Source organism: Clytia hemisphaerica, unplaced genomic scaffold (genome assembly GCF_902728285.1).
Source record: "Clytia hemisphaerica strain Z4C2 unplaced genomic scaffold, Clytia hemisphaerica genome assembly, whole genome shotgun sequence".
Taxonomy (NCBI): Eukaryota; Metazoa; Cnidaria; class Hydrozoa; order Leptothecata; family Clytiidae; genus Clytia; species Clytia hemisphaerica.
In genome coordinates, this window is record NW_027104192.1 from 465,086 (window position 1) to 491,612 (window position 26,527).

A 26,527-nucleotide genomic window follows, 5' to 3' on the forward strand; every position below is an offset into this window, starting at 1 on the left:
GAGGAGATCCGTAAAGGTCATCAAGACACACGAGAACTAATGGCAGAAGTGCTGAAAATACTTCCTAACGTGTCTAGCGAAAACTGCGACAGCAACAACCCACCATGTGAATCACGTTCCAAATCGGAAGCCGGTAAAATCGACGAGGAATCGATTTCGACAGAAGCTGAGTCAGCGGAAAAAGGTAAGGGGAGATTTCATTTCATACATATGTTCAGTACAATAGGAACATGTTCTTTGGATAATTTGCGTTTTATCGTTAACTTTGGGTAAACATCAAATGAGAAAATGAGAAATCTTCTTTTTATAGAGAACCAGTTGCAGATTAAGGTGCATGATTTGACTGATCAAATTGGTGTGAAGCAACAAGAAATCGCTAACCATGTTGCCGAGAAACAATTATTAGAGGGAACTCTAAAAACCATGGAGCAGGACCTTGCGGAAAAAGACCAACAAATCTCTCCGGAAGTTAAGAAAACTCAAGATGAGATCTCCAAAATAGAACTTGAGAAATCAAAAATCTTAGAGGCTTCGTCCAACCAGGAGCGAAAGTTGCAAGAATCAATATTCAACCTTAAAGTGGATCTGAAGTCCTCCCAGAGCGCCATGGAAATCCTGAAAAGGGACTTTTTAAAACAAACAGACAGCATGATGAACGAGCAGTCTGAGAAACTTTCCTCGAAACACGAGTTCGAGAAGAAGCAACTAGAAGCAACAATCACTGCAAAAGAGAGACACCTTAATGAAGCTATTCTGTCCATCCAACACGAAGCGGAAAGCACATCACGTGAGCTGTTTCAAGCTAATTTAGATAAGCAGCGATTTCAAGACCAGTTGGAAAAATTGAATGAAAGATGTCATGTTCAGGTTTGTCACAATTAAAACTTTTAAACTGTGTTGTGTTGAGCTTTGTTAAATCTTATCTACATCTCTACAATAAGTAAAGGAGTTATTTTGAAAAGATGGTCCAATAGACAAAATTTCTTCTTGATAATGAAAACTCGTAGATATAAGGGTCAATCACGTACATGCGACAATTTATGTATCATGGTTTTCAGGCAAGGCAAAGTTTTTAGTCTGACGGGAAATGGTTTTTACACAGCATATAATTCTTGAAACTTTGGTGAATTGTCCAGAATTAAGACAGAAATATTTTATTTTATTTATCTTTTAATCAGATGAAACTTTTGACAGTGGCAATAAACTGATAAATTCCTGGTGAATAAAAACAAACTTTTTGCTCGACTTCCTCTGTAGTAGTAATCCTGTTTGTAATTCTTGAACTTTAAAAGATGATATACAAGACAATTCTCAGGTGAAATAAATCTGTTCGAACAGCAGAAGGCTATTGAAATGAAGTACAGAAAGAAATAAGCTAACCGAAAAAAACTACTGAATGCAAGCACTTCTTTTACTCTCGTTTACCGATGAGTGAAATACTGTTAGCATTCAATAGTTTTTTTGACATGAACTTGTTCTTGAGAGGAAAAAAGTTTGTGTGGAAGTATCGTCTTGTGATGTGAGCTTTCCAAAACATGTTTTTATGTTCTTCTTTTTTTCATCCAGGCGGTTGCATATATACGACGAACAGGCGAGCTGACAGCAGATCTCGAGCAACTATCTGCTGAGTTGGCAAAATGTAAAGAGGATCATCGAATCGCCTTGGCAGAGATTGCCAAAACGAAAGACATTGAAATAAGTCAAGTGCGTGAGGAGCATCAAATCACACTTGATATACTTAAACAACGTGCCGATGAGATTGGAATCTTGTCTGAAAAGCTACGACAAGCTGAAGAACAGAATAACATTAAGTTGTCTAAACAAAGCCAGTTGTCCGATGACCTGAAAAAGGCTCTCGAAGATGGGAGAGTTGCTATGGAAACAATCACACAAAGGTTTGAGCAACAACTGGAAGAAGCTGCAAAACAGCATCAAGTTGATATGTCGTCTATCAAAAACGAACGCCACCAACTATCCAGTGCACTTTCTCAATGTAAGAAAGATCACGAAGAGGCTATCGAGATCACCCAGCAACAATCTTCTGATATTGAGTCATACAAAGAAGAAATACAGCAACTGGCAGATCGTATTAATGATCTTGAAAATCGTAACAAAGATCTTACTCGAGAAAATTCATCTTTGGACACGTCCAACGAGAATAAAAAATACGTTATGAAACTCAATTCATTAAAAATGAGTTTGGATAAAGCCCAAAGACTGATGGAGTTAAACATAATGCCATCCTCAGCTCCCTCAAAGGGCACTTCTATCCACAAGACTGACAGCGAGTCAGCATCAGTATCATCGGTCTCGATCAGCAACAGCATCCATTTTGGAGCACGTCCAACAGTGTCACACGTTGACGTGGAAAATATGAGACAATCCATCAGTAGACTGGCTTCAACATACCGTTTGGACTCCGAAACTGAATTCGCCATCCAGCAAATGATCGCCTCCGTGCTGGATCTGACTAAATATCGAACAAGCGATACGTTCATCCCGGGGGACAATGAATGCTCAACAACACCCGGAAGTCAATTAAATGTTGATAACTGTGCTCCTTTATCTAATACAGCAAGCGTTACAGAAAATATCGAGTCCACTACAGAATTTTCTGCGAATATTACTGACTGCAGCGATTCTAATTCTAAATGCACTGGTTTGAAATCAGCTGGAGATTCCAAAAGCAGCTTGACACGACATAGTGTCAAAAACGTAGACGATTACGAACCAACAACATCTTCAAAACTGCTTTTATCTGGTACCGGTGCTGACCTCACTGAATCCACTCAGAGCTTTGTACAAGCCACCGAAAGCGACCCACGCTACATCAACGCATCTGCACCTCCACATGAAGCTTGCACTCTTCATTCAACAAAAAGTAGTGCGGTCATGTTGAAGACCGTGGCATCGGAAAGCTTAGAGTTCGACATTGTTATTGAAGTGCCTATCACTTCACCAGAGGTTGCCAATATGGACCCTGCCAGTCCAATTTATTACCATACAGGCTCATCTGATCTTTTACGACAACTGAACAGTAAAACTGAATTACCGATTGACCGCGATAGCCAGGCCTCAATCGAACCTTACATGCTCGCCGGTATGAGCAGCCGAACCGCTTTTAACGCTATGGATGATGAAGAAGATGATTCGTTTGAGATCATCTCCACATTCACAACCTCTGGTCAATCCAAATGTTTGACCAAGGAGAAAAGCAGCTTGGCCAATGATTGCCAAAGTACCATTGCTGATAGGAACCACCAAATTGTGTCGGCTTTTCACACAGATAGTCAAGTCTCCATCGAGACATACATGTCTAGTTTGACAAATGTGAAAGTTTGCTCACCTGTTCCCTCACAGGCAGCGGTACCAATCGCTAAAGTCGTTAGTACCGAAGATAAGCACAACTTGGTAAAATCGTATGGTAAAATTACATCGGCGCCTGTCACGGTTCCGGCAATCACCGACATTCCTCCACCAGAGGATGATTCAACGTCAGTTAAGACACCGCGATTCTCGCCCCAGGAGCGTGCACTACGTGAGAAAAAACTCATTGAATGTCAACGCCAGATGTTCAGAGAATACTACGAAGACAAGAGGCGCCAAGAAGAGGAAGAACGTAAACAAAAAGGTGATGGTTCCGATACATCAGACAGCGATTGTGAATCACCTACAACATCGCAACAAAATATTTATGAAGCATCTCCATCATTTCATAACACAATGAAGCGTACATACTCGCGATCGTCCAGTAGATTGAGTTGCGTTGCTTCTAACAATACCTTAGAAAGGTACAGGCCAAGCACAAGCCAAACTGTTCTGGAGAACATCACGGAACAGGATGAGACAGCAGAGCTTGTAGACTCTTCCCCTGTTAAACCACAGGCTACACAAGCCATCGACCATACACGATCATCTTCCAGTTTACTAGCTAGATCTGAATCACACACTACCCCTGCCGAACCAACACACTACCTCTACGGAAGCCTTTCGGGACAACGCATCCGCCGAATGAAGAAAAGTCCCGAACAAATCGCTGAATTCGAAGCTAACAGGGCGCGTTTACGTAAAGAGATGCTAGCGTGTAGAAAGGAGACACGTAACTTTTTGGACGAGCTTTCAGATTTGTCCGATGACGAACTTTACAATAATTAAACATAATATTTGACAGTATACAAAAAAATTGTAAAATTAAAATCAAAAAAAATCAAAAATATAAAAAGAAATAAAAATCATAAAATAAGAAAACAAAAACAAAAATTTCAAAATTAACAAAAAACAAGCATAAAATTTAAACTTGGATTGTAAATAATCCACATAATTTATCTTACTATTTATACCTCTTTCTTTTCTATGAAATATATCTTTAAAAAATAATCATTCATTATGGTCAAATTACTCCACTCTGTATTCTCCTTAGAACCTTTTTTTAACCAAGAAAATCCCCTGAAATGAGTTTTAATATCGAAATTTCAACAGTTTTTTACATCATTAAATTGTATAGAAAGGTTATCTAAGCAAAGGACTTTTTGAAACAATGACAGGACAATTCGACTTGGGAAAATGAATTGGTGAAGATTTTTAGTGTTAATGTTATTATTAAAAATGTTTCGGTAAAATAAGTTTATATACAATTTTGGGGGAAAGAAATGACTAACTTGATTCGAAGAGTTTTCGCATTTCATCGGTAGTACAACAATCTTTCGGTAAAAGTCCTTGACCATTTCTAAAGAAAAAGACAAAGATCTAAGCATACGCAGTCGAACGCGCGGAATGCACAGGGCTTAAAACTTTAGTAAGCTTGAAATTATTCATATGCCCGATTGTAGCAAAACAAAACAAAAGATTTGTTTGTACCCAGGCCTCAAAAAATCTAAATATTCACCCAAGGAACAATTGTGCCAAATTTCAGAGAAAAAAGAATCTTACCTTGTTCCTATTGGTGCATTAGCTGTTTTGAGCAAGCATTTGACGACGTCAATATGATTATTAGAGACAGCATCATGAAGGGGTGTCTCCATGTCATCTCCTGCAACGTCATCAACATATGCGCCATGTTGCAAAAGCAATTCAACAACTTCCGTAAAACCGTGGTTACATGCCTCGTGCTGGAGGGAAAGAAAAAGGTTGAAAAAATGAAAAATCACCTAAAAGATATTCATCCTTAAAATACTTTTTAACAATTATTCCTCATACCTTCTAACATATTTTTTCACTGGTACCGCCGGTGTGTTATCATTATTTTATTGTTGAAATAATTGCCTACTTGGGTTAAAGCTCAATAACGTTTCGCAGCACGTCACATAATTTGTCATCAATCAAGGGGTGTTAAGGTCTACTTACCAAAGGTGTCCAACCAGCGAAATCTTTTGTATTTGGTTTCGCACCAAGCTCAAGAAGTTCCTTTACTCGGTCACTGTCGCCCTGAAAAAAAAAATAGTTGTAAATAATTTTTTGTAAGAGAACATTAAAATAACAGCCGGGTAATTGCTCTGAAGCAGAAGCTAGAAGATACTGAACTCAGATATTCGAAATTTTAAAAGAAGTGCTATTATTGATTAAATCTAAACCTTAATGCAAGCAACGTGTAGAGGAGTTTCGCCTTTCATATTCTTCTTTTCCAGTTGAATTTTCTTCTTCTTCGGAGTTTTCGAAGTTTTTTCATTGGCATCTGATTCTGAAATTAAACACAAAAAGAAAATTGGGTTGATCTACGTAAACATGAGCAGCTCAGTTGATAGAGCAGTGTACTAGTTATGCGAAAGTAATAAATTCCAATCTGAGTCCGTTCCACTCACTTTTGTTGTGAGCTCGTTGAACTATTGTAGTTGAAACGCAATGGAAGTCGACCTTACTCGACGTTATCAACTCATATCATAGTACATTGTGTAGATCTTGTAAGTTTAAAAACAAGCAAAAGGAAATTCCATCACTTTTACTTCTTGTTGTAGATGTTTTCGTTTCTTGAGATGATTTTCGACGTTTGGAATCTTTTATAGCTATTGTTCTGCGTCGAGACGATGAAGATCGCTTTGTCTTCAGAGGTTCACTGGTGACAGAAGATGGTGTACGTGTAGTTTTAGTTGCGTCCTCTTCTTTGTCTACAGAAATCTCTTTGGTTGAAACGTCTTGAACCTTGGTGAATGTTTTCGGTGTAGTATCTGATGACGAGACAACCTAAAAATAGGAAAAAATTTGTCAAATCGTAGTAATTAATAGACGGATTGAGAGTAAAGAAATTTGTTTGGTGAGATGTTTGGTGAGAAAAATTAGTATCGTTTTGAATTGTCGTTAAAAAAAAGACAAGTCAGAAAAATGGGACAAGTTTTACCTTTTCTACTACTGTGTCATTGCTTTCACCTAAAATTGTAAAAGATAGTAAAAATAAATCCAACAGTTCCTGGTCACCAAAGTGAGGAATAATAAACAAGCAAACGACTGGCCAAAACAAGCAGATGGAGTTTTTATAAAATACTCTAATAATTGGTCATTTGAAGTAAAAAAATGACGTGTTCTTTAGAAAAAGTAACCAAACTGTCGAACGTGCTAACCGCACTGGGCTCAACTTCAGTGTTTTTAAATCATTCGTAGGCCCAATTGTAAAATTGTAACCAATTTCAACTGGAAACTCATGACCACCCCCTCAAAATGGAAATTATAAAATAATAAAAACTTGTGACCACGCCCTTAAAAATGAAAATTTTCAAAAAATGAAAAAAAAAACCCCAGATATTCACCCAAGGAACAAGTGTGCAAAATTTCAACAAAATCCGACTATTTTTGAAGTCTCCAGCCTGCCCCAAAGTTTTAGCCTCGTTTTGGCGAAACTCGTGACCACGCCCTTAAAAATGAAAATTTTCAAAAAATGAAAAAAACACCCCCAGATATTCACCCAAGGAACAAGTGTTCCAAATTTCAGCCAAACCCGATCATTTTTGAAGTCTTCAGCCTGCCCCAAAGTTTTCGGACAGACATACATACACACACACATACATACATACATACATACATTGTCAGATTCTAGCTCAACTGAAGTTGAGAAAAATGTGAAATTTTGTGGCTTTAAAGACATTTGTCTTTGGTAAGTAAATATTAGCTTATTGAGTATTACATTAAGTTTAAAAAATTAAATTTATCAACCATCAGAGCAGTTGAAAATTTATTTTTTGTATGGATTTAGTGAAGTTCAGTGGCTACTCAAATTTTATGCGATACATCTTCTCACATCTCTTGAAAGAAAGTGATAAAATGTGGTTTTCTATGATAAACCAACCATTTTTGAGGCATGTAGGCTCTGCTCTAAAGTTTTAGCCTCGTTTTGGCGGAAAACTCGTCCCCAGGCCCCAAAAATCAAGATTTTTGAAAAATGAAAAAAAAACACTTCCAGATATTTACCCAAGGAAGAAGTGTGCCAAATTTCAGCTAAATACGACAATTTTTGAAGTTTCCAGGCTGCCCCAAAGTTTTAGCCTCGTTTTGATGAAAAACTTGTCCCCAGGCCCCAAAAATCAAGATTTTTGAAAAATGAAAAAAATACCCCCAGATATTCACCCAAGGAACAAGTGTGCCAAATTTCAGCTAAATATGACTATTTTTGAAGTCTCCAGGCTGCCCCAAAGTTTTAGCCTCGTTTTGGCGAAAAACTCGTCCCCAGGCCCCAAAAATCAAAATTTTCAAAAAATGAAAAAAACACCCCCAGATATTTACCCAAGGAACAAGTGTGCCAAATTTCAGCTAAATATGACCATTTTTGAAGTCTCCAGGCTGCCCTAAAGTTTTTGTGACAGACAGACACACACACACACACACACACAGACAGACAGACATTGTCAGATTGTAGCTCAACTGAAGTTGAGAATTGTTTTATTACTGGGTTAACCACCAACCAAATCAAATAAGTTTGTTAAAACTTCATCTCGTCCCGGCGAGAAAAGGCTAAATCGCAAGACTGTCAACTCCTTATCATACGTAAAAACATAAGCTATCAAAAGCTATAGTCAAACTTACTCGGCTTACCGTCCATGACATTTTTGATACGATTTGTAACGGAAAGGAATTCGGAGACCCAATGAACTTCTTGCATGTGCTCCTTCCAAAGAACCGTGTTGCATTTCGGGCATGGTTTCCCGTCATCCACCAGTGAATTAGCACACCGTCTGTATGAAACAAGAAATAATCATAAGAAATGAATTGCGATGAATGTATTGAAGTATCTCGGGGTGCTACACATTTATTATTATTAGTCTTTTTTCAATATGAAAGATATTCTTACTTAATTGAAACTGATTGAAAATAATTATATACAGACATGCTAAACTCTAAAATTTCAAAACCTTGAGATTCAGGCACTCAGAGATTTTATTTTAATGCGTAACTTTTCACAAACTCATTAAAAGGTTTGAAAAGTGTCTTTGGATTCAAATAATTCTTTTTTCAAATGTGTTTTTTTCTCAAAAAAGGACAAAAATTGTAAAATAAGAAGACAAGACATTATCAGCTTATCCTTGTATAATAATATTGTTGGAGCTTTTATTGATCGTTCTTATAAGTATAAAATGATCAAATTTAGAAATTTTAGAGATCACTTGCAAGCAGGAAGACTCTGAAAGACAGTGAGATTTCGGATAGCAACCATACCGTAAGACCTTCTATAAATTAGGTTAAAAAACGTGAGCCTCACGACTTAACTATGAGCATTGGCAGGCTTGGATCCTCTTTGTTACAAAAGAAGTAACAAGAAAACTTACCTGCAAAAGAAGTGATCACAAAGTTCGAAAGAACAGGTCTCTGAAAGAATCTTCTGACTAAAATAAAGTGAAAAACTGTGAATTAGAAAAAATAAAACAATCCGTCGTTATATTGAAATTCACTAATTACTCAAGATTTTTATTAGAAAATTTCTATTGTCTGGTTCAGTCTGGTCGGAGCTTGTTTTCAAACAAAAAGAAGGGAGGAAAAATAACTTTTATCTGTTCAAACTCAAAATTCTAATCTATGATTTATGCTAGGCCAAAGGGTACCTCCACAGTTAAATTTGCTCCTCCATTGACAAGGAAAGTTGAAAATGGCACCAAGTGTTAGCATTTGCGGCTTCCATTCATAACAAAAAAGCCTACAGTATATGGCCCCCAAAACGGAGACGGCCCCCAAAACGGAGGTTTTCATTAAAATGAAGATTCTTACTTGTAGATTTATCAGAATTAAACGATTTTTGTTTATTTTGAAAGAATGATGGTTATACTTAAAAATGAGCATGTTTTTGCTGGTTTGAGACAGATTCAAAATAACATATTTGCGTCTAAAGGAAATATTTTAACACCAAAATTAGATAAAAATTGCATATAACTCACTCTAGCTCCTTGGATATTGAAAATAAGTTATGAAAACGGGGTATAGGAAATATTCTACACCTAATGCTGTTCAGAAAATGCAAATACATCTGTGACTTTAGAGGCTGGGTAAAAGATATAGCATCTGGAAGGTCAACCAGTATTTTGGAGCCCTAGAATCAGCATTGACAAAACCGAAAATTCTAAATATGAGAAAAAGAAAAAATCTTGGAATTCTATTCCTATCACCTTGAGTTAATAGTTTATAACAAAAAAAAAATTAAACATTATATATAAAAATTTTTTGCTGAATCAGCAAAAATCAAAAAAACGGCAAACAAATTCTGTCATTTTTTTTTTGCAAAAATATAGAGGAGAAAAAATATCTTTAAAGCTTAATATTTTCAGTTTCAGTTAAGCTTTTTTTTCTAAAATTTTTACAGCTTATTCCATACATGAATGGAACTATTTTTTTCAAAAGAGATTTGTTTTCAAAAACTTGGTTAAGACGTTGTTAAATCAAAAATTGTCATTTTGGAAAATTTCTAAATTTTCAGTTTGGACTTTGCAATATCGAAAAGAAAATCTTGAAAATATTTCATAAAAATCATAATTTTACATCCATCGGGTCGTAAATTTAAGGGAAACAAAACACAAATATGTTCTTAGTTTCCCCCCCCTATTACCACTGGGCTTAATAAATTTGATTTTTTAACTACACCTCCGTTTTGGGGGCCCCAAACCTGCATTTTGACAACCAGGGGTATACTGTAAAAATTTTATCAAATAAATTTATGCCCAAAACCCTCTAAATCATATTTCAAAACTATGGTCAAAATTTTGTATTCATATCTTAAAGATATCTCGAGAAATCGCTAAAATTTCAAACCTCCGTTTTGGGGGCCATTAGAAAAAAGCTACCTATCTTTAAGCGATTGAAAAATATTGTTGAAATTGAAAACTTTGAAAAAGAACTTCCAGGAAATAAAGTAGAGATGTTAAAGGTTTTCATGCAGCAAAAATTTTTGTAAAATCTCTTTTCCTCTAGATCTGAGAGAAATTTCAAATTTGATCGCCGTTTTGGGGGCCACATACTGTAACAACTTACTATCAATCAGGGGGGTCAAGAAGTTAGTACAAGACACTATCTGGGTTAGTATCGCAGTGGTATAGCTGTAAAATTTTTGAAAATCAGTGTTGGTACTTGATGGTACTAAGTGACAGGTGGGTGCTGCAGGGTAGAAATCAAGTAGAAAATCTAGGAATACAGTTAGTGCAAATCAATACTAAGTGCTACTTTTTTACCTTTTTTAGAAAAAAATTCAAAGTCCAGTAAACTCCTGGTTATCTAGCAATTTGGTTATTCGAAATGATTTGGCATTCTCCTTGGATCTGGTAATAACTCTCGGTTATTCAAACTTCATTTATTCGATCCTTCAGGTATTCAAAGCGATTTCTTTTTCCCGTGACGCCAATTATAGGTTAAGTAAGTAAGTCTGCGACCGCAGTCGGAGGCGACCCGAAGGCTCCTCTTTCGATAGCTATCTACCCGAAGGTAGGGGAGGGCGCCACTCTTTCTCCCTGGATTTCTCCACTTACCCTTGATCCTTCTCTTAGTTGCTGAGCATCAAGCAGAGAGGCATCAAGTACCATTTTGGGAATCTTTGGTATGACCCGGCTGGGGGTTGAACCCACAACCTTGCGAACCGTAGCCGGATGCTCTACCACTGTACTACGGTCGCTTATAGGTTATAGGTTAAGTCACCCTCAGTTATTGGGATTTTTTTATCAGGAGATTGTCAAGTTAGAACGTTGATTTTATGTGTTTAAAAACACTTTTCTTCTGAAAAATCAAGTTTTTAAATATCATGACTATTCACACTCTTCAAGCAATTTCTTCAAAAGTTAATATTCCCCTTTGATCCAGAAAATCGAAGCAATCAGGGGATCCAAAATCCCTTATTTATTCCTATTCTTTGTGTTTAATACGCTCAACTGATCCACAATGCCTCAATTACTTCAGAAAAGTCAAAGTTAAGTTGAAAATCTGGTGGGAAAACGGTCTTTTCAGTTATTCAAACTCCCAGTTATTCAAACTCCCAGTTATTCGAAGTAATATTTTTCCCCTTCGGAACTTTGCATAACCAGGAGTCTACTGTAATCAAAAATTCATTTGGGTGGTTTTGTAAAACAAAGAAGTTGATTGTACCATTCCAAGGATGCCTACAATCTCTTTAAAATTAATAATATCAATCTCAATTCTTTCAGTTATATTTATTACTAGTCATTTTATTATTACAAATTGAGAAATTGACGGCAATTCGGCCACCATTTCACCGAACCTCCAAAGTCCAAATTTGATTTGAGTTAATGAACGGCGGTTCTTATTAAAAAATACACAATTTCTCTTTCACACTGAGTAGGCTTTTAAATAGAAATATGAAAAAAATCAGTAGTGGAACACACACAAGCGTCTGGTGCACTCTAAAAGGAACGAACAAGTATGATTGATAAACTTGGTGGAGTTATGGAAACAAATTTGTTGTCAAAGAGATTTTAAGTAAGTGAAAATACAGGCAAGATATCAACAGTCCCATGTATCTACCAATTGTCCCAAGTTAGAGCAGTTGACGGAAACTGTTTAAAACTAATTTAGGAACAAGCTTTGACAAAAAGTAAACATCACACTCTCTTCTGATGGTTTTTAAGGGTTGGTTTTAGTGAATTTTACTACAGCTGCCATCTTTTTTGGATCACTGATAAGGTTTTCTCCATCAATTAGCGGTCCAATTTTGTTTTTGACTTTTGCAAATTGTTTTGCATATGAGTGGAAATATTTTGGGTTTTTCTTGATTGCTTTTATTGCTCTATCTTCCTCAAATTGAGATGAATGTTTATAAGCTTTTTGAAGTCTTACTTCAATTGAAATTAGCTCTTTTGTGAGTTTATTACGTCTTGAAGGCGAAGTGGTATGAATTAAGAGCTTGTTTATCCTGCGTCTTCTTCGCGTCAAGTTAGTTCTAAGTCTTTGAGAAGGGTCATATCTTTTTTGCTTTACTCTTCTTGGTGGAACATGATTTTGTGCAATTTGAAAGGTGATTTTGTAGAAGCTTTCTAACATGTCATTTGGAGTTTTCTTTCTGAACTCCATATCCCAGTCATAATTTTCTATAAACTGGCATCAAGATCTGACCAGCGAACAGCGTCACTAAAGAAGTTCAAAGAGTCGAAGAGTGAAAGCTTAGGTTGACTGTGGGATGGCTCGGTAGTAGCATTTTGGTTGATATAAGGTAGCCATTTCAATTACCGAGTGATGAGAAATGCTATTTAGAGTCGTAAGAATATTGTGGGAGAGAATCAAACTGTCATTATTGGTAAGTACAAGATCCAAGGGTGTTCCCATCCTTATGGGTTGGCCGGTAATGTATTGGTTCATATCATATGTAGATCTTGAAGGAATTGATCCAGAAACTCTATCATTTCAGGTTCTTCAGGATACAATGCTTGTTTTGGGATACACAAGGGCCATGCTATGTGGGGTAAATTGAAATCTCCACCAATAATTACATCTGGTGTGGGACTGCCAATGTCCAGAATCTTTGATTTCAACTTAGATATCCCGTCTTGAAATTCATTCAGTCTTGAAGGGTATCCATTCGCTGAATTATCTGGTTGGCGGTAAACAGTTGCGATGACAAGATTTTCAGATTTCGAATGTAGAGCAAGGATTTCAACAACTCTGTTGGAGAATTCCACAACTTTTTCAAAAGTATTAGCTATATCGTCTCTCACATAGAAAGCAGTGCCTCCACTGTCGCGTCCTCTTTTGGATTTTTTCTGTCTTTTTCTGTCTGACCTGAAAATTGTATACCCATCAATGGCTAGTTCTGCATCAAGTTGATCTTTCAGCCAGGTTTCTGATAGACCAATGAAGATTTGATTGGAAGGTGTCAGAATATCCTTCAAATATGGTGTTTTAGATTCAACTGTTTTTGGAGAGAGACGTTGTATGTTGAGGAAGGAGAAGTAATTCATTGTTGCATTTGAGTCATTTAGAAGTCTTGGAGATTCTTCAGTGGATGGAAGCGGGGTGGTTGTTGAAGGTTCTTTGGAGGTGGTATGTACATTTGCATGAGGGGTTGAATTTCCATTTGTTTCATTGTTTTGTTGATGGGGGGTGGGGCTGGTAAAAATCTTGGTAGAATTGGTGTTGGTTGTTGTTGCTGTGGAGCCATAGGTTGGTACGTTGTCACAGGGGATTGTTGATTTGTTGATATCTGGCTCATTATGTAAGAGAACTTTGTGTCCATTACTTTCATCTCTTCTTTCAGAAGGTGGACTGATTCTAAAAAAGTTGGGTCCTTGTTGGTCACCTCAGGTTTGGGCTTCTCTTTTTTGTCCCTCTTACTGTCATCTTTGATGAAAACCTAAAATGGGATGCCCAGGCCAATAGTGCTCGCCAGAAAGCCTATTTCAAACTAAACAAGATAAAAGGCATCTCTAGCTTTCTTGACGACCACACGAAAAAAATGCTTACAAATGCTCTTGTTATGCCACACATTACATATTGTTCCAATTCTTTGAGCACTATGTCAAAGGCAAACCACAACAAGTTTGATTCACTCCTGAACAACATCTCTAAAACCATGCCCATCAATAAGACATTTGATCAGATTGTCGAATACAATAAAACACTGATGATGTTCAAAGGGATTCGGAACATTGCGCCAAAATATTTTTGTGATCGGGTAAAGCCTGCTAGCCAGCGACATGAATGTCGCACTCACTTTGCAAGAGAGAATGTCGTTGTCCCTCTTGCCAAAAACACCTTTGCTAGTCGAACGTTCATTACCTCAACCACACATCTGTGGAACAATCTACCTTTAGAGATGAAACAATGTCAATCCCTTTTATCGTTTAAAAACAAACTCAAAACTCGTATTTTCAATTAGAAATTAATTATTTTATTATCTTAATCAGTTATCGTTCCATTTATTGTTCTGTTTATACAAGTGGCCCCTGTTCTCAGACCCAGAGAAACAATACGAAACTTTTATTGATAAGTGTATATCAGTTATTTCAGCAAACAAAGTACCAGCTCGAAAACCAAATCATTCTTATAAAATAATCCCAAGAGACGGACGTGTTTTAATGCGTAATAGATCAAAATTGAAAAAAAGGCATCGAACGAACGAACAAAATCGCACAGAAACTTATCGTTATTGAACTCAAGCTTCAACAGTCACACATAAATGAAAGACAAAAGCGAGAACTTGATGCTACTTCAAAAATTAAATCGAATCCTAAATATTTATATGCCTATGCAAAGAAGTTTTCAAAGCATAAACCCAAGGTTGGACCCTTAATAGTTCCGTCAACAAATGAACTTACAAATGACAGTAAACGTATGGCTAACATACTTCAGAACCAATACAGTTCTGTCTTTACTCAACCATTGGAGAGATACGACTTGAATGAAAATGACAACAACACTTCTCAACTATGTGATATAGACCTCACAGAAGCTGATTTTATCAACGAAATCAACACCCTATCTTCAAACTCTGCCCCTGGACCTGATGGTTTCCCTGCCATCCTGCTCAAAAAAGCCAGACAACAACTTGCAACTCCTCTTTGTCTTATCTGGAGAAATATTCTAGACAAAAGTCAAACTCCCCATCTACTGAAATCAAGCTACATCACACCAATCTTCAAAAAAGGCAATCAAGGTTTACCAGAAAACTATAGACCAGTTGCTTTAACTTCGAATGTCTCAAAAATTTTCAGAAAAATTGTCAGAAGTAAGATACAAAAACATCTTGAAGACAACAATCTTTTTAATTGCAACCAACATGGTTTCTGATCTGGTAGATCCTGCCTGAGCCAACTTCTCTCTCACACAGAACGACCGACTTATCCACCATATAGAAAACGGCAATAATGTGGACGTGATCTACCTTGACTTTAGCAAGGCTTTCGACAGAGTCGACCATACCATTCTTCTGAACAAAATCAAAACCAAAGGCATCAAAGGCAAACTGCTTGCTTGGATCAAACAGGTAGAACGCAGCAAGTCTCTGTTGACTACACACTATCAGAAAGGTCAGAATTCATCTCTGCTCTGGCGTTCCCCAAGCATCTGAGATTGGACCACTACTGTTTCTGATAATGATACAAGACATTGACAAAAAGATATTACACTCTTTCTTATCATCATTTGCTGATGATACACGTCTAATGAAAGAAATCAAAAACCATGCTGACATCATTCAGCTCCAAGATGACATGAACGCAGTCTATGAGTGGACTGGATTGAATAACATGAAATTGAATGGACTTAAATTTGAACATCTCAATTATGGTAGAAATGAAGAACTTAAAGAATTCTCCAAATACTTCTCTGATCAAAAGGAGATAGAGACCAAGACTTCAGTCAAAGACCTTGGGATCACTTTAGATGTGGGTATGACATATGACAATCATATAGAAAATGTAATCGACAAAGTCAAAGGCATCAGTTCGTGGATATATCGAACTTTCAAAACAAGGGATCCCACTGTAATGCTGACCCTATGGAAGACATTGGCAGTCCCTCACTTCCCTCACACTGATTACTGTTCACAGCTATGGTCACCATCCAAGAGACACCAAATGCAACGACTAGAACAGCTTCAAAAATTATTCCTAAATGGAATATTCTCTTTACTGTACAAAAACTGAACTATTGGGAAAAACTTAAAACTCTAAAACTATACAGTCTGGAAAGACGTAGAGAAAGATATCAAATCATCTATACTTGGTATATCTTAGAAAAATTTTCTCCAAATTTCAACCACTCTGAGAACAAAGGGGGTATCAACTGCTACGAAAACCAGAGGCTCGGACGAAAATGCCACCTTAAAGAAGTAAATTCTAAACACAAAAACATTTGGAGACGCTCACTATCTGAAGAAGGACCACACTGCCGGACAAACCACTGCTCCCGAATTATTATCCCTACAGGAGAGCGGATTCAAACAGTGTGAGAGAAACGGTGAATCATCGGATTTCCAAATTGGATGATTGAGAGACTCAAAAACCCCATCAAAAGTATCAAAAGTAAGTAGGTCCGCGGATCGGAAAATTTCACTTGCATCCTGGAGTATGATATCGTCTGCCAAACTGCCTAAACAAACCCCCCCTCCCAGCCTCCGCCCTGCCTCCTTCCTGTGTCCTGGTCCTTCTCTCTGGTCTGGAACTTACGATCATATTTTTGAATCAAGTGAAAAACGTGTGAAAAAGCCCATTTGTTGGAAACAAATGTATGTACTGAACTCACCACTGGTTACATTTGAACTTTTCGAGAAGCTTTTCTAGTGCACTTTTTGTTCTTGAGAAATTTACTTCCATTTTCTGTTCTGTCAGTTGTGAAATAATATTTTTTTCGTTGGCTCAATTTCCCGCCATTTTACCTTTACACTGGAAAATCGGGTAAAATCGGGAAAATTATAGCGGGAAAAAAAATATATCGCTTTCGGTCAGATAGCCGAGAGCGGAGACTTTCGAGGGGTGTGAAAAAGGACCCTTATGGCTGTCCAGGCTGTTCGCACACCCAGCACCCATTCTGCCTAAATAGCCCCCCCCCCATGGGGGCGCTATACCAACCTATTAATCTCTGGATATATCCCCGTCTTACTATCCGTTTAGTTTAGGTATACTTACTATATAAACTTATATTTCTTTTGATTTCTCATGTTCAAGAGCCTTGATCGCAGGGCAATCCAATGAAGTATAAGCCCGAAGGGCTAGAAGTCAATCTCTTTGGTAGGATTTGAAGCCAACAAATCCTACCAAAGTTGTGCGGCCTTGAGCGACCCGCCTGGTTTTTAGACAAATGACAGATTGAAACTAAAGTTTACCGCTTAATTTTGAAAAATATATCACTCAAAAACAAAGGAATTGCTAGATTCAATCCGTCATAAAAAATACGGCGCATATTTTAGAGAGAGGTTAGAGATTGACCTCTAGCCCTTCGGGCTTGAAACTCAATGGGGCAATCTCCATTAACCCGACCTCCACCCTGACCCTTGAAAAAGACCGACCCTCGACCCTTGGAAAAAAGCCGACCCTCGACCAAAATACAATAAAAAGCCGACCCTGGGTAAAAAAATACTTAAGCGACTTTTATAAATTTTTTTTTGGATGAATATTCCAAAAACTGATCACTGACAAAATGAATTTTCAATATCAGCATGAATAATAACTGATTTTTAAAAATATCACTGGAAAGCCATTTCAAATTATATGACTCTTAGCGGTAGGTTGAAAATTGGGTCTCCAAACAAAGATTTTCAAAAATAAGTTAGTTTTTATCCCATACACAGAAAAAAGTGGGCCATACCAGTATATACAATTTTGTAACATCAAGAAAGGCGAGCTCAGGTTTGATAAAATAAAATAGGGTACATAGAATGAATAAAAGACAAACTTTCTTTATGACAAAATGAAAATTTTCATTTTTTTCTTCATTGATGTGCTTGCAAAGATCGGTGACATATTACAAGATATGAACAAAACAAGTGTTCTACCCCTTTCAAGGTACAAGAAACTGACATAAAAAATATTGATTCTCCAAAATATTTACATTTTATATAATAAAATTTTTATGAAAATTCTTGAGCAGAGACCAACGTTGGACTTTCCTTCCATTTCATGTGATCGATTCCATGATACCATCATTATCATTCTTGCACAATGATTCTCGTGTTCACTCCTTCTTGTCAGTTGCGATATCGCTCTCCAACTCAGGAATATCTGAAAGAAAAAAAAAAATTCTTCGAAGAATCTAAAGCATCTTAAAGTTCTAAAGAGTTTGAGAGCAAGTTCCATTGGCACTTTCGGCTAGTTTGATCGATAACTAATTTTCCGTTTCAATAGTAGCGAACCAAAACATGACCTGTTTATTTTACTGAATTAAAAAGAAATCAGTGAATCAACCTACCATCGTCATCGGAATCGTCAGATATCTCATCGTCATCTGGGTCAAATGAGGGTGCACCACCCATGCCGCCCATTCCACCCATACCGGGCATGCCACCCATTCCACCCATACCAGGCATGCCGCCCATTCCTCCCATGCCGCCGCCCATCTGGGCCATCATGGATTCGAGGTTGGCATCATCATAGCCTGGCCCACCACCTGCTGCTGTTTCGTCATCACTTTCGTCTTCGTCCTTCCATCGGTTGAAATCAATCTTTAAATATTGACGCTAAAATTTGAAATGGACATAAAAGTAAGTTATACATCAACAAAAAATAAAGAAGATTGGTAAAATAGAAACATGACCTCCGAGAAATCTGATGAGTCTTTTTGAATATAATGCAGTTAATTCAATTCAGCTTGTGTCGATAAGTCGACTGCATTAAAACTCAAAAACCTTGATAGGAAATTTGAACCAAGTTCAAGGTGATCACAAAAATGAAAGACACTACAACAACAATGGCTTACCTTTTTGTTATCTTTCAGAAGACGAGGCCAGTAAGGACCTTCTTCTTTCTTTTTTAACTCGAAGAAATATTCCCGACCACCTTTTCGTTGTTTAGATTCCTACAAACGTAGAAAATAAATTACTATGATCTGTACCGCTAAGTTCATATCTAGTGCAATTTCTCTTTTAGAAGCGCCTTGTAGAATGTACTAGTTCAATAATGTTGATTTAACCATTTAACCAATAGCAGGGGCCACTATGTCGCGAAAAAGCTTCCCGTGTGCAGCAGCTTGTGCAAAGAGATTTTATGATCGAATATTGTTCCTTGAATATATAGTATCAATTTTGGCTAATAGACTTAAAAAGGATTTTTCAGACTTTTTCGTAATAATATTTTACATTCACTGGAAGGTATTCTTTCCAAAAAGCCAAAAATTTTCAAATTTTGGCAAATCGTTTCATGACGTCATTTTGCTTAATTACTTAATATCTCCTGATATATTTATTTTCAGATATAGGTTATGACCTTTTTCTTTATCAGTTTTTCATGCTTTTTCGAATGGAACAAGGATTTTTCAATTTTGAAGACTTTTTATTTTGGTTGCCGTAGTAACCAATGACGTCAGTTTCCATGGCAACGGGTAGTCACACCCGGCTCCACCTCTCAAATTTTGATCCTCTACATTCAAGAACAATATTCAATCAAAAAATCCCTTATTTGCACAAGCTGCTGCACACGCGAAAAGACAGTGGCCTCTACTACAAGGCGGAGAGGGGGGAAACGGTACTAAAATCACAGACACATGTCGAGTAGTGGCGTGGTGGTATACCAAAAAAACATAAAAAATCGACACTTTAGAGAAAATGTACACCATATACTAAAATAACAAAACTCTTTTAATTCTTCATTTAACAGAAAAATCATAGGCATCATAGATTTATTTCTTTTTAAATGCAAACTGATATCATTTCTATCATAAAAACTTCTTTAAAAATGTCTTTTAAAAATTATATATCAAACCTCTGGTATTATTGATCCGTTAAATTCAAGATCGACTGCATAATTCTTGTTTCTGGATTTTCCACTGAAAATGTATGTGAAAAAAATTGATGAATAATCAGTTTTCTTCGCAGTTCTGTTCCTCTTTCTTAAAGGTTTATTTATCATGAGGACATACAGTCGGAACCACTACATAGAAATGGCAACTATTGCATTAACGGGAAATATATCCCGAACGGGAAGGTAAAAATAACCCAAAAAGGAAACTGTTTCCAGATTGAAAATTTCATCACTTTTCTGTTTCCCCTTTTGATTTCATTGTTCCCGAACGGGAAGTTAATTTTTGTAAACAAAGCAGATTTTTGTTTCCCGATCGAGAAGAAGTTTCCAAATCGGGAAGTTTTTAATTAGGAATGGGGAAAGTAGAATTAAGAAGTGATTACACAGTGGATTTATTAACTACCCGGTGAAAGGTATTTATTTACCCTCTTTTACAATCGGCATCAGTTATTTACCTTCCACGACCATTTCCGGAGTGCGCAGAGGTCACATTCCCGATCGGGATACTGGTCAACTTCCTGATTCGAAAACTCTATCTATTTCGGGAAGTTTCTCACCTTCCCGTTCGGGATATATTTCCCGTTAAGGCAATAGTTGCCATTTCTATGTAGTGGTTCCGACTGCATATTTGAAATGTATGTTTGCTTTTGTAAAAATTTGATAATTACAGTGGATTTATATCATTAACTAGTTATCAAATTTCACCATGTCAATTGACTACCCAAAAATCAGATCATATAAAAAGAATAGAACATACTGGAACATAGGGATTTTTTATTGTGGGGCGAATTTTCAACATTTGACTTTAGCACCTTACCTGAAAGTAAGTTTTTCGGTATTGACTGTTATATTTTCATCTGACACATCGTCCAATTGTATGCTGACAAACACTTTGTCATTTCTTTGTGCCCATAGAATCTGTGGAGGGAGAGTGTCAGCCCTAAAATGAAAATGAAAGAGTAACAAGGTATTATACTGTAGTGTAAAATGCACCAATATATTTTGAGCAAAAGTTGCTGTACAAAACACAAGATCGAAGAATTTGTTGACAATCATCTGTCAAATTTTAGTAACAGGGTGATTCAGAAAAAAAACCTCGAATTTTTGACGTATCTTTTTAATTTAAAGATTAAGTACAATTGATTTGACAGTCACTCTGATTTACCTTAATTAGATTCAAACCGATTGACACCCCCTGGATATTATTTTAGAACTTTTCATATTTTTTAGCCTGGCTCTCCCACTCGATACAAATAATAACTTTTTCCAATCAATGACCAATCAATTGATTCTGAAATGGATAGGTAATTGAGTCTATTCTAAAGTATTGAGCATTGATTTATCATTGTTTTTCAATCGATTTTGATCAATTGACCATCTTAGATGAATAATTAATCAATCGATAGGCATTCAAGCCTTGAAATCCTGATTATCAATTGCCTATAGTCCTTTAGGAGAACGTGAAAATCATTAAATTCATTCATTAAAAAAATGATGCTCGAGTAAGTACTGTAACTTTGTTGTAATACCAACATACCTTGTCTAATCACATTATTGCACCTATCTGGTCTTTTAAAATGTTTAAAAATAAAACCTTCTGAGTAAGCTGTTTAAAAAGTCACTAACTACTTTGCAGGCCAGATTACACTGTGTCGGACATGGAGGCGTCAGTACTCATTCATCTAAAGAATTAGTAAACCTTTAACATCTGTAAAAAGTTGTCCACTCTCAAATAGTTCTAGAATAATCCCTGAAAAACCAAGCTTGATAAAATTTCCAATATCTAAATAAAGATCAAAGATGAAGATTGAAAAAGAAAACTCACTGAGAAAAAACCTTAACTTAAGCAAAGAAAATCGCCTCTTAGACACATTTTCCCATTAAAAATAGAAAAACTTTTGGATATTTGAGTTCCCCATTTTGTTTTGTATAAAATTGAAGTCGGAATTTCTTGTCAAGCGACAGATAAATTTCCAATATCCAATGAAAATGTGCGATTGCATCAGAAAAATGTTAGTAAATTTCCACAAAATGGCTGTTCTGTTATATTTATAGGATAAGAATACACAATAAATTGAAGTTGAGATAAGAATTGTTTGATACTTAAAGTTTCACGCAACTTTTCGTCACGATCTTCAGTCAAAAATTCTATACAAAAAATTCGTTTCAAGTTTACAAAAATATACTGTGCACTGTAGAGTCTTCGTCAAAGCAATTGACGTCATTTCAGTCTTTGGTGTCGTGGAGTTTGAGGGTGAACTTATTCACATGCCGACATTTCGAGATCAGTTCATTCCTTGAATTTAACAGTTTCTCGGGTTGGTCGAATGTGGCAATTTCTAATTTTTCGCTAAGGCAGAGTGAACATTTCAGCGAAGCACGATTGAACGGTGGACATTTACGGACTGTCTTCCAAGTAATCTTTGGGGCACGATTCTTTCGTTTCAACCTCCAAATCTCCTTGGAAAGTTCAGTTTCTTTTTCGTACTTTTCGTTGGCGAAGGATGACTTGTGGTTGGCGTATCGTTTCTTGAACTTAGGTTCGGCTAACCCAATGTAGAACTTTTCACCGTAATCTGGTTCGTCATCGCAGGTGACCGTTGCTTGATAAACTGAACGCTCCACCAAACATGAGCCGTTAAGGGGGCAAGATGCTTTCACCCTGCAGTTGCACTGTGGTGGGATCTCGTTACCGTTAGTGTCGCGTTTCAAGATGCTTTTGTAGGATAAGAATACAAAGATTCTACCAGGGGTTATTAATATTAGGTTAGATTATTAGCTTTGTGAAGCTAAGCTTTTAGGGCAATGTTTTTGATTTTTCAAGGGGGGGGTAAACCTACAGGGTACTAAAGGATAGCCAAACTGGGGTACTTGTCAGTAATTTTTTCTTGCCATACCCACCCACCCAGACAAGTCCCCGGGTACATATTGTCTTTTCCCAACTGTGGCCAAGACCCATCCATTACCTACCGGATACTTATCAAATTTCCCCACTGTAACTAAGACCCACTATTTGAATACCCCGTTACTCATCAATATCTCCTATGGGTTGACACTGACCCATCAAAAAACTAGCCGCAGGTGCTGAAAAAATTTTCCTTGGGTTAACACCAACCCAATTATTATGTTTTTGGCTGATTTATCCCTAAATAGACCCACTATACCCATCTAAAAATCAAACAATCTGTCTCTCCAGATTTCTCCAAGTCTTAAACCTCTTTTATCTTTCCCTTTACAAAAATACAATGCTGACAAGTTGTGCATTGACAAGTAATCCCTGAGAGAAGTTTTTATAGAAATCTGCACCAAAACGACAAGCTAGATGCTGAATGGACCTACCTGATGATAAAAGTTAGATAGCAATAAGGAGAAAAACGGAAACAATCCGTTAGAAAATAAAATATTTAGCGAAAAGGCATAACACGTTAAATTTCATCATTGATTGTTGATGGGGAGAGGGAAGGGGAGAAGGGAAAAAAGATATAGAAAGTTCCGGTTTTATTGACAATCGAATCATGCTTGATGGTGGGAATTGCTATTGATGATGTTTTTTGTTGTTGAGAAAAAACAAAGAAATGTTAGGAAAAAGTCCAATGAAAATCTGCAAAAACTGCAATTTTTCTTCTTTCTAAACATTTTTCTCAAAAAATCCAACATGGTCATGTTTTGAGCATTGCGAATACGCATCTTTCTGCAAAAAATCAGAAAAAACAAAGGATGAAAATTCGAGAAAATGTCAAAAAAATGGTTTTTCCGGAAAAATGTTTTTTTCGAAAATTGGGCTCCGTAACATTTTAGGTATTGTCATTTCATAAAAAAATATAAAGTACAGTTCGTGAAATTCAAGAAATACTGTTTTTCCGGCTAAAATAGGTTGTTCCGGCGATTGTTAAATAGTTCAAAAATCAATTTTATTGAAAATTGAAACATGCTTGATGGTGGGCATTGCTATTAATAATATTTTTGAATGAAAAAACAACCAATTATAAGAAAAAAGTGCAATAAAAATCCAGAAATACAGCCATTTCCTTCAAATTTTTTTTTTTCAAAAATCTTATCTCAATAACTTTAATTAGTAGAGGCTTCAATGTTTGGGGAAGGTAATTCTATAAAAGTTATTTGTTTTTCAGTGGAAAAAAGTGTTTAAAAAAGCATTTTTTGTGCTCAATGTTTATTTTTCTTTGCAAATTTTATCTTCAATCTTAAATAGATGAACGAGTATTTCACTGATGGTTATGATTTTTTCACAGAACATAGTAAAACTATTCAGGAACTTGGACCTTTTAAATTTAACAGAATTTCAAAAAAATCTATTAGTTCTGGAGATATATTAAAAAGTTTAAACATTGGTAGTTCGCGTTCGCATTTTGCATTCTCAAACCAAACGCGCATGATTTGCCGTCTAACCGGAGTCCACAGTGTTATATACCGCTGGGAAACTAAGATCACTGGCTTTCTTTTAGTAAAAACGGAAACGCTTAATAGCAAACATAGAAAAAAAGTTTGAAGGGTTCAAAGTTCACGGAAAAATGAAACATTTGGTTTGACGTCAACAAAAGTTGCCTGACACTTTTCTCTAGATAGCGACTCCAGTAGTCGCTTTAATTTGAAACTACCCATGGAAAACCCAAAAAAATTTTAGACCCAACGAGGATGCAAAATGAAGATATTTGTGATTGCTGCCTTACCGTGAGATTGGGTATAACTTGCATCAGTGGAGGCTAACATGCATAAGCCATCAAATGAATGACCTCTGGCTGGTCATTAAAATACAACTACCCAGCTCGCTCCCAGCTCTACTCTACCATTTTTGTTTTGATTTAACTTTGTATTTTAAAGACCAGCCAGGTCTTTCATTTGAAAAAGGCCTATGTTTTGAAACGTTGGTGCCGGTTTCCATGTCCGTCAAAAATGGTAGGAGGGTTGTGATTATCGGACAATTGTGACTCAATGAAGCAACAAAAACGGCTGGTTTTTTTATTAGAAGACAGATTAAGAAATTCTCTATACTAAAAAAAAAAGGTTTCTGAATATCTTTTTTCAAAGGTGAGATATTTATCTCCAAACTTCTTTTTTACGAAAATCGGGAATTGTTACTGCTCCGCGTGCGACCTTTCGGCCTCCCTATCAGTCATCTACGGGATACATTTCTACAACAAGAATGAGAGTTATATGAATCAAGTTCGCAAGACAATATTAATTAAAACTTGAAAGTTGGAAACAAATTAAACGTGCAGCAGCTAAAATCAACCAACCAAAATTTGTCATTCAATTCCCGAGCGCCGGGTTATTTTTTCATGAATCCCTTTGGAAGTTTTGAGGAGCATTTTTTTGCTTGAGAGTCAAGTAAGGCTGATGGAAATTAATGATATGTTTACCGTAATGACGATTTTCAGAATTCGATGCGGCCAAGTTTTCATTATTCATTATTCATTATTTTCCCATAAACATTTATTTTTACCAGATTTTTCGTTTTTCCTTATAGCTACACAATCTCCTCTTGTGTCTCCGGAACTCTCGTATTTTTATTGATTCTTTTGGTTCCTGTTTGTACGAGCTTAAAGAGATAAATCTTTTTCTTCCCGCTAGAGAATTATATAATGTCATCTCCACAATATGACAAAATTAAATTCACACGGTAAAGACTACTAGAAGGCCGTTCGGGTTGCTAACAATCTAAAAAAGCCACGGGCCGTTTGTTTTGATATCAATTCTTCGTAAATTTTTGTTCTCTGCTCAAGTGGGAGGAAAAATAATGACAACTTTTCGAGAAAATGGCAAATAATGACAACTTGATGCGGCAGGTTTTTGAACACGCGGGCGGCTTACGGTAAACATAACATTAAATTGGGCTATTCCATTTTTAAACCATACAGGGGTATTGACGAACTTTTCCAGGGGACTGAGCCTTGATTTTCCAAGTTTGTCAATACCCCTGTACAATTTTTTTGGCCTAAACGATATAGCGCTTTCGCAACATTAATCTTTGATAAGCATTTTGGCGGGACGCTAGTGTGACTAACTGACTTTGTTCAAGAAAGCAAGTTTTTGCCTGATTTTGCATGTGTTTAGATGAAAATTGGTATGTGCTCATAATTTTTAAAATCACAAGCTTCAATATTGGAAGCGTTGTGTAAAATAGTATATATTATCAATATCATGATAATGTACGTTAGCGTATTATGTGATCACTTAATAGAACTAGAACTAGAACTAGAACTAGCAGCGCAACCCTCTGGTGGGGGGAAACGCTGCGAAAAACTGCAAGTTGCGGAAAATTGCAACGTTGCGGATCTATGCAATTTGCGGAACTGAACATAACTGGTGGGCTTGAGGCGTCTATAGTTATAGAATCCCTTTCTTCCTACTTTCGCTTTGCAAACACGAGATTCGCTCTCCGTGCGTTGTAGCACCTTTATACAATTGGAAAGTTGGTCAGGCTGGCCTGAAATCATTTGTAATCAAAACAGGATAGCAAAATACTTACATTATGTCTGTTTATCAATGAACAAGCAAAGATATTTGATGAAAACTTGGTCCCTGCGAGCTGGGTTTGGCTGTTTGCAGCAGAAGTTGGAAGTGAAAGTGGGAAAAGAAGAAAAATCCCGCGTTTCGATTCCCGTGAGCATGCGTCCTGACTAGACTTCGCTCTATTATATTGGATCACAGCC

At 36.6% G+C, this 26,527-nt stretch overlaps 3 protein-coding genes across 6 annotated transcripts; 1 reads left to right on the forward strand and 2 right to left on the reverse strand.

Moving 5' to 3' along the window:
- The first annotated feature begins 418 nt into the window (after nt 1-418).
- Nucleotides 419-4,295, forward strand: LOC136815133 (uncharacterized). The gene is made up of 2 exons (XM_067071577.1): nt 419-867; nt 1,567-4,295. Exons 1-2 carry the CDS (start codon nt 424-426, stop codon nt 4,153-4,155), a joined length of 3,033 nt encoding a protein of 1,010 aa, XP_066927678.1. The 5' UTR covers nt 419-423; the 3' UTR covers nt 4,156-4,295.
- Nucleotides 4,296-4,587: 292 nt separating this feature from the next.
- LOC136815134 (ankyrin repeat domain-containing protein 12-like) lies at nt 4,588-16,782 on the reverse strand. Of its 4 annotated transcripts, none has more exons than XM_067071580.1 (9): nt 16,648-16,782; nt 8,748-8,804; nt 8,017-8,156; nt 6,332-6,360; nt 5,934-6,177; nt 5,571-5,677; nt 5,344-5,424; nt 4,930-5,108; nt 4,588-4,726 (listed from the first exon to the last, which is right to left on the reverse strand). In XM_067071580.1, exons 1-9 carry the CDS (start codon nt 16,716-16,718, stop codon nt 4,654-4,656), a joined length of 981 nt encoding a protein of 326 aa, XP_066927681.1. In that variant the 5' UTR covers nt 16,719-16,782; the 3' UTR covers nt 4,588-4,653. The 4 variants fall into 4 exon arrangements, with proteins under 4 accessions (XP_066927681.1, XP_066927679.1, XP_066927682.1 ...); XM_067071578.1 differs by having other exon boundaries at nt 8,008-8,156; XM_067071581.1 differs by having other exon boundaries at nt 5,940-6,177; nt 16,648-16,780.
- A 1,014-nt stretch (nt 16,783-17,796) lies between these two features.
- On the reverse strand, nt 17,797-26,500 carry LOC136815135 (uncharacterized). Its single transcript, XM_067071582.1, has 6 exons — nt 26,344-26,500; nt 20,674-20,796; nt 19,818-19,881; nt 18,817-18,915; nt 18,310-18,577; nt 17,797-18,122 (listed from the first exon to the last, which is right to left on the reverse strand). Coding segments are annotated over exons 1-6 (603 nt in total). The 5' UTR covers nt 26,346-26,500; the 3' UTR covers nt 17,797-18,075.
- Nucleotides 26,501-26,527: the final 27 nt, after the last annotated feature.

Excerpts from the sequence above, each read along its gene's own strand:
- LOC136815133 (XM_067071577.1), top strand. The coding sequence starts at position 424 with ATGGAGCAGGACCTTGCGGAAAAAGACCAACAAATCTCTCCGGAAGTT. Across the intron at positions 868-1,566 it reads ATGAAAGATGTCATGTTCAG|GCGGTTGCATATATACGACG; the intron begins GTTTGTCACAAT and ends TTTTTCATCCAG.
- LOC136815134 (XM_067071578.1), bottom strand. The coding sequence starts at position 16,718 with ATGGAAGTAAATTTCTCAAGAACAAAAAGTGCACTAGAAAAGCTTCTC. Across the intron at positions 6,361-8,007 it reads TGTCATGGACGGTAAGCCGA|GTGAAAGCAATGACACAGTA; the intron begins GTAAGTTTGACT and ends TTACAATTTTAG. Across the intron at positions 5,425-5,570 it reads TACACGTTGCTTGCATTAAG|GGCGACAGTGACCGAGTAAA; the intron begins GTTTAGATTTAA and ends TTTTTTTTTCAG.
- LOC136815135 (XM_067071582.1), bottom strand. Across the intron at positions 19,882-20,673 it reads ACCGAAAAACTTACTTTCAG|TGGAAAATCCAGAAACAAGA; the intron begins GTAAGGTGCTAA and ends ATACATTTTCAG. Across the intron at positions 18,123-18,309 it reads TGACGATTCCGATGACGATG|ATATTCCTGAGTTGGAGAGC; the intron begins GTAGGTTGATTC and ends TTTTTCTTTCAG.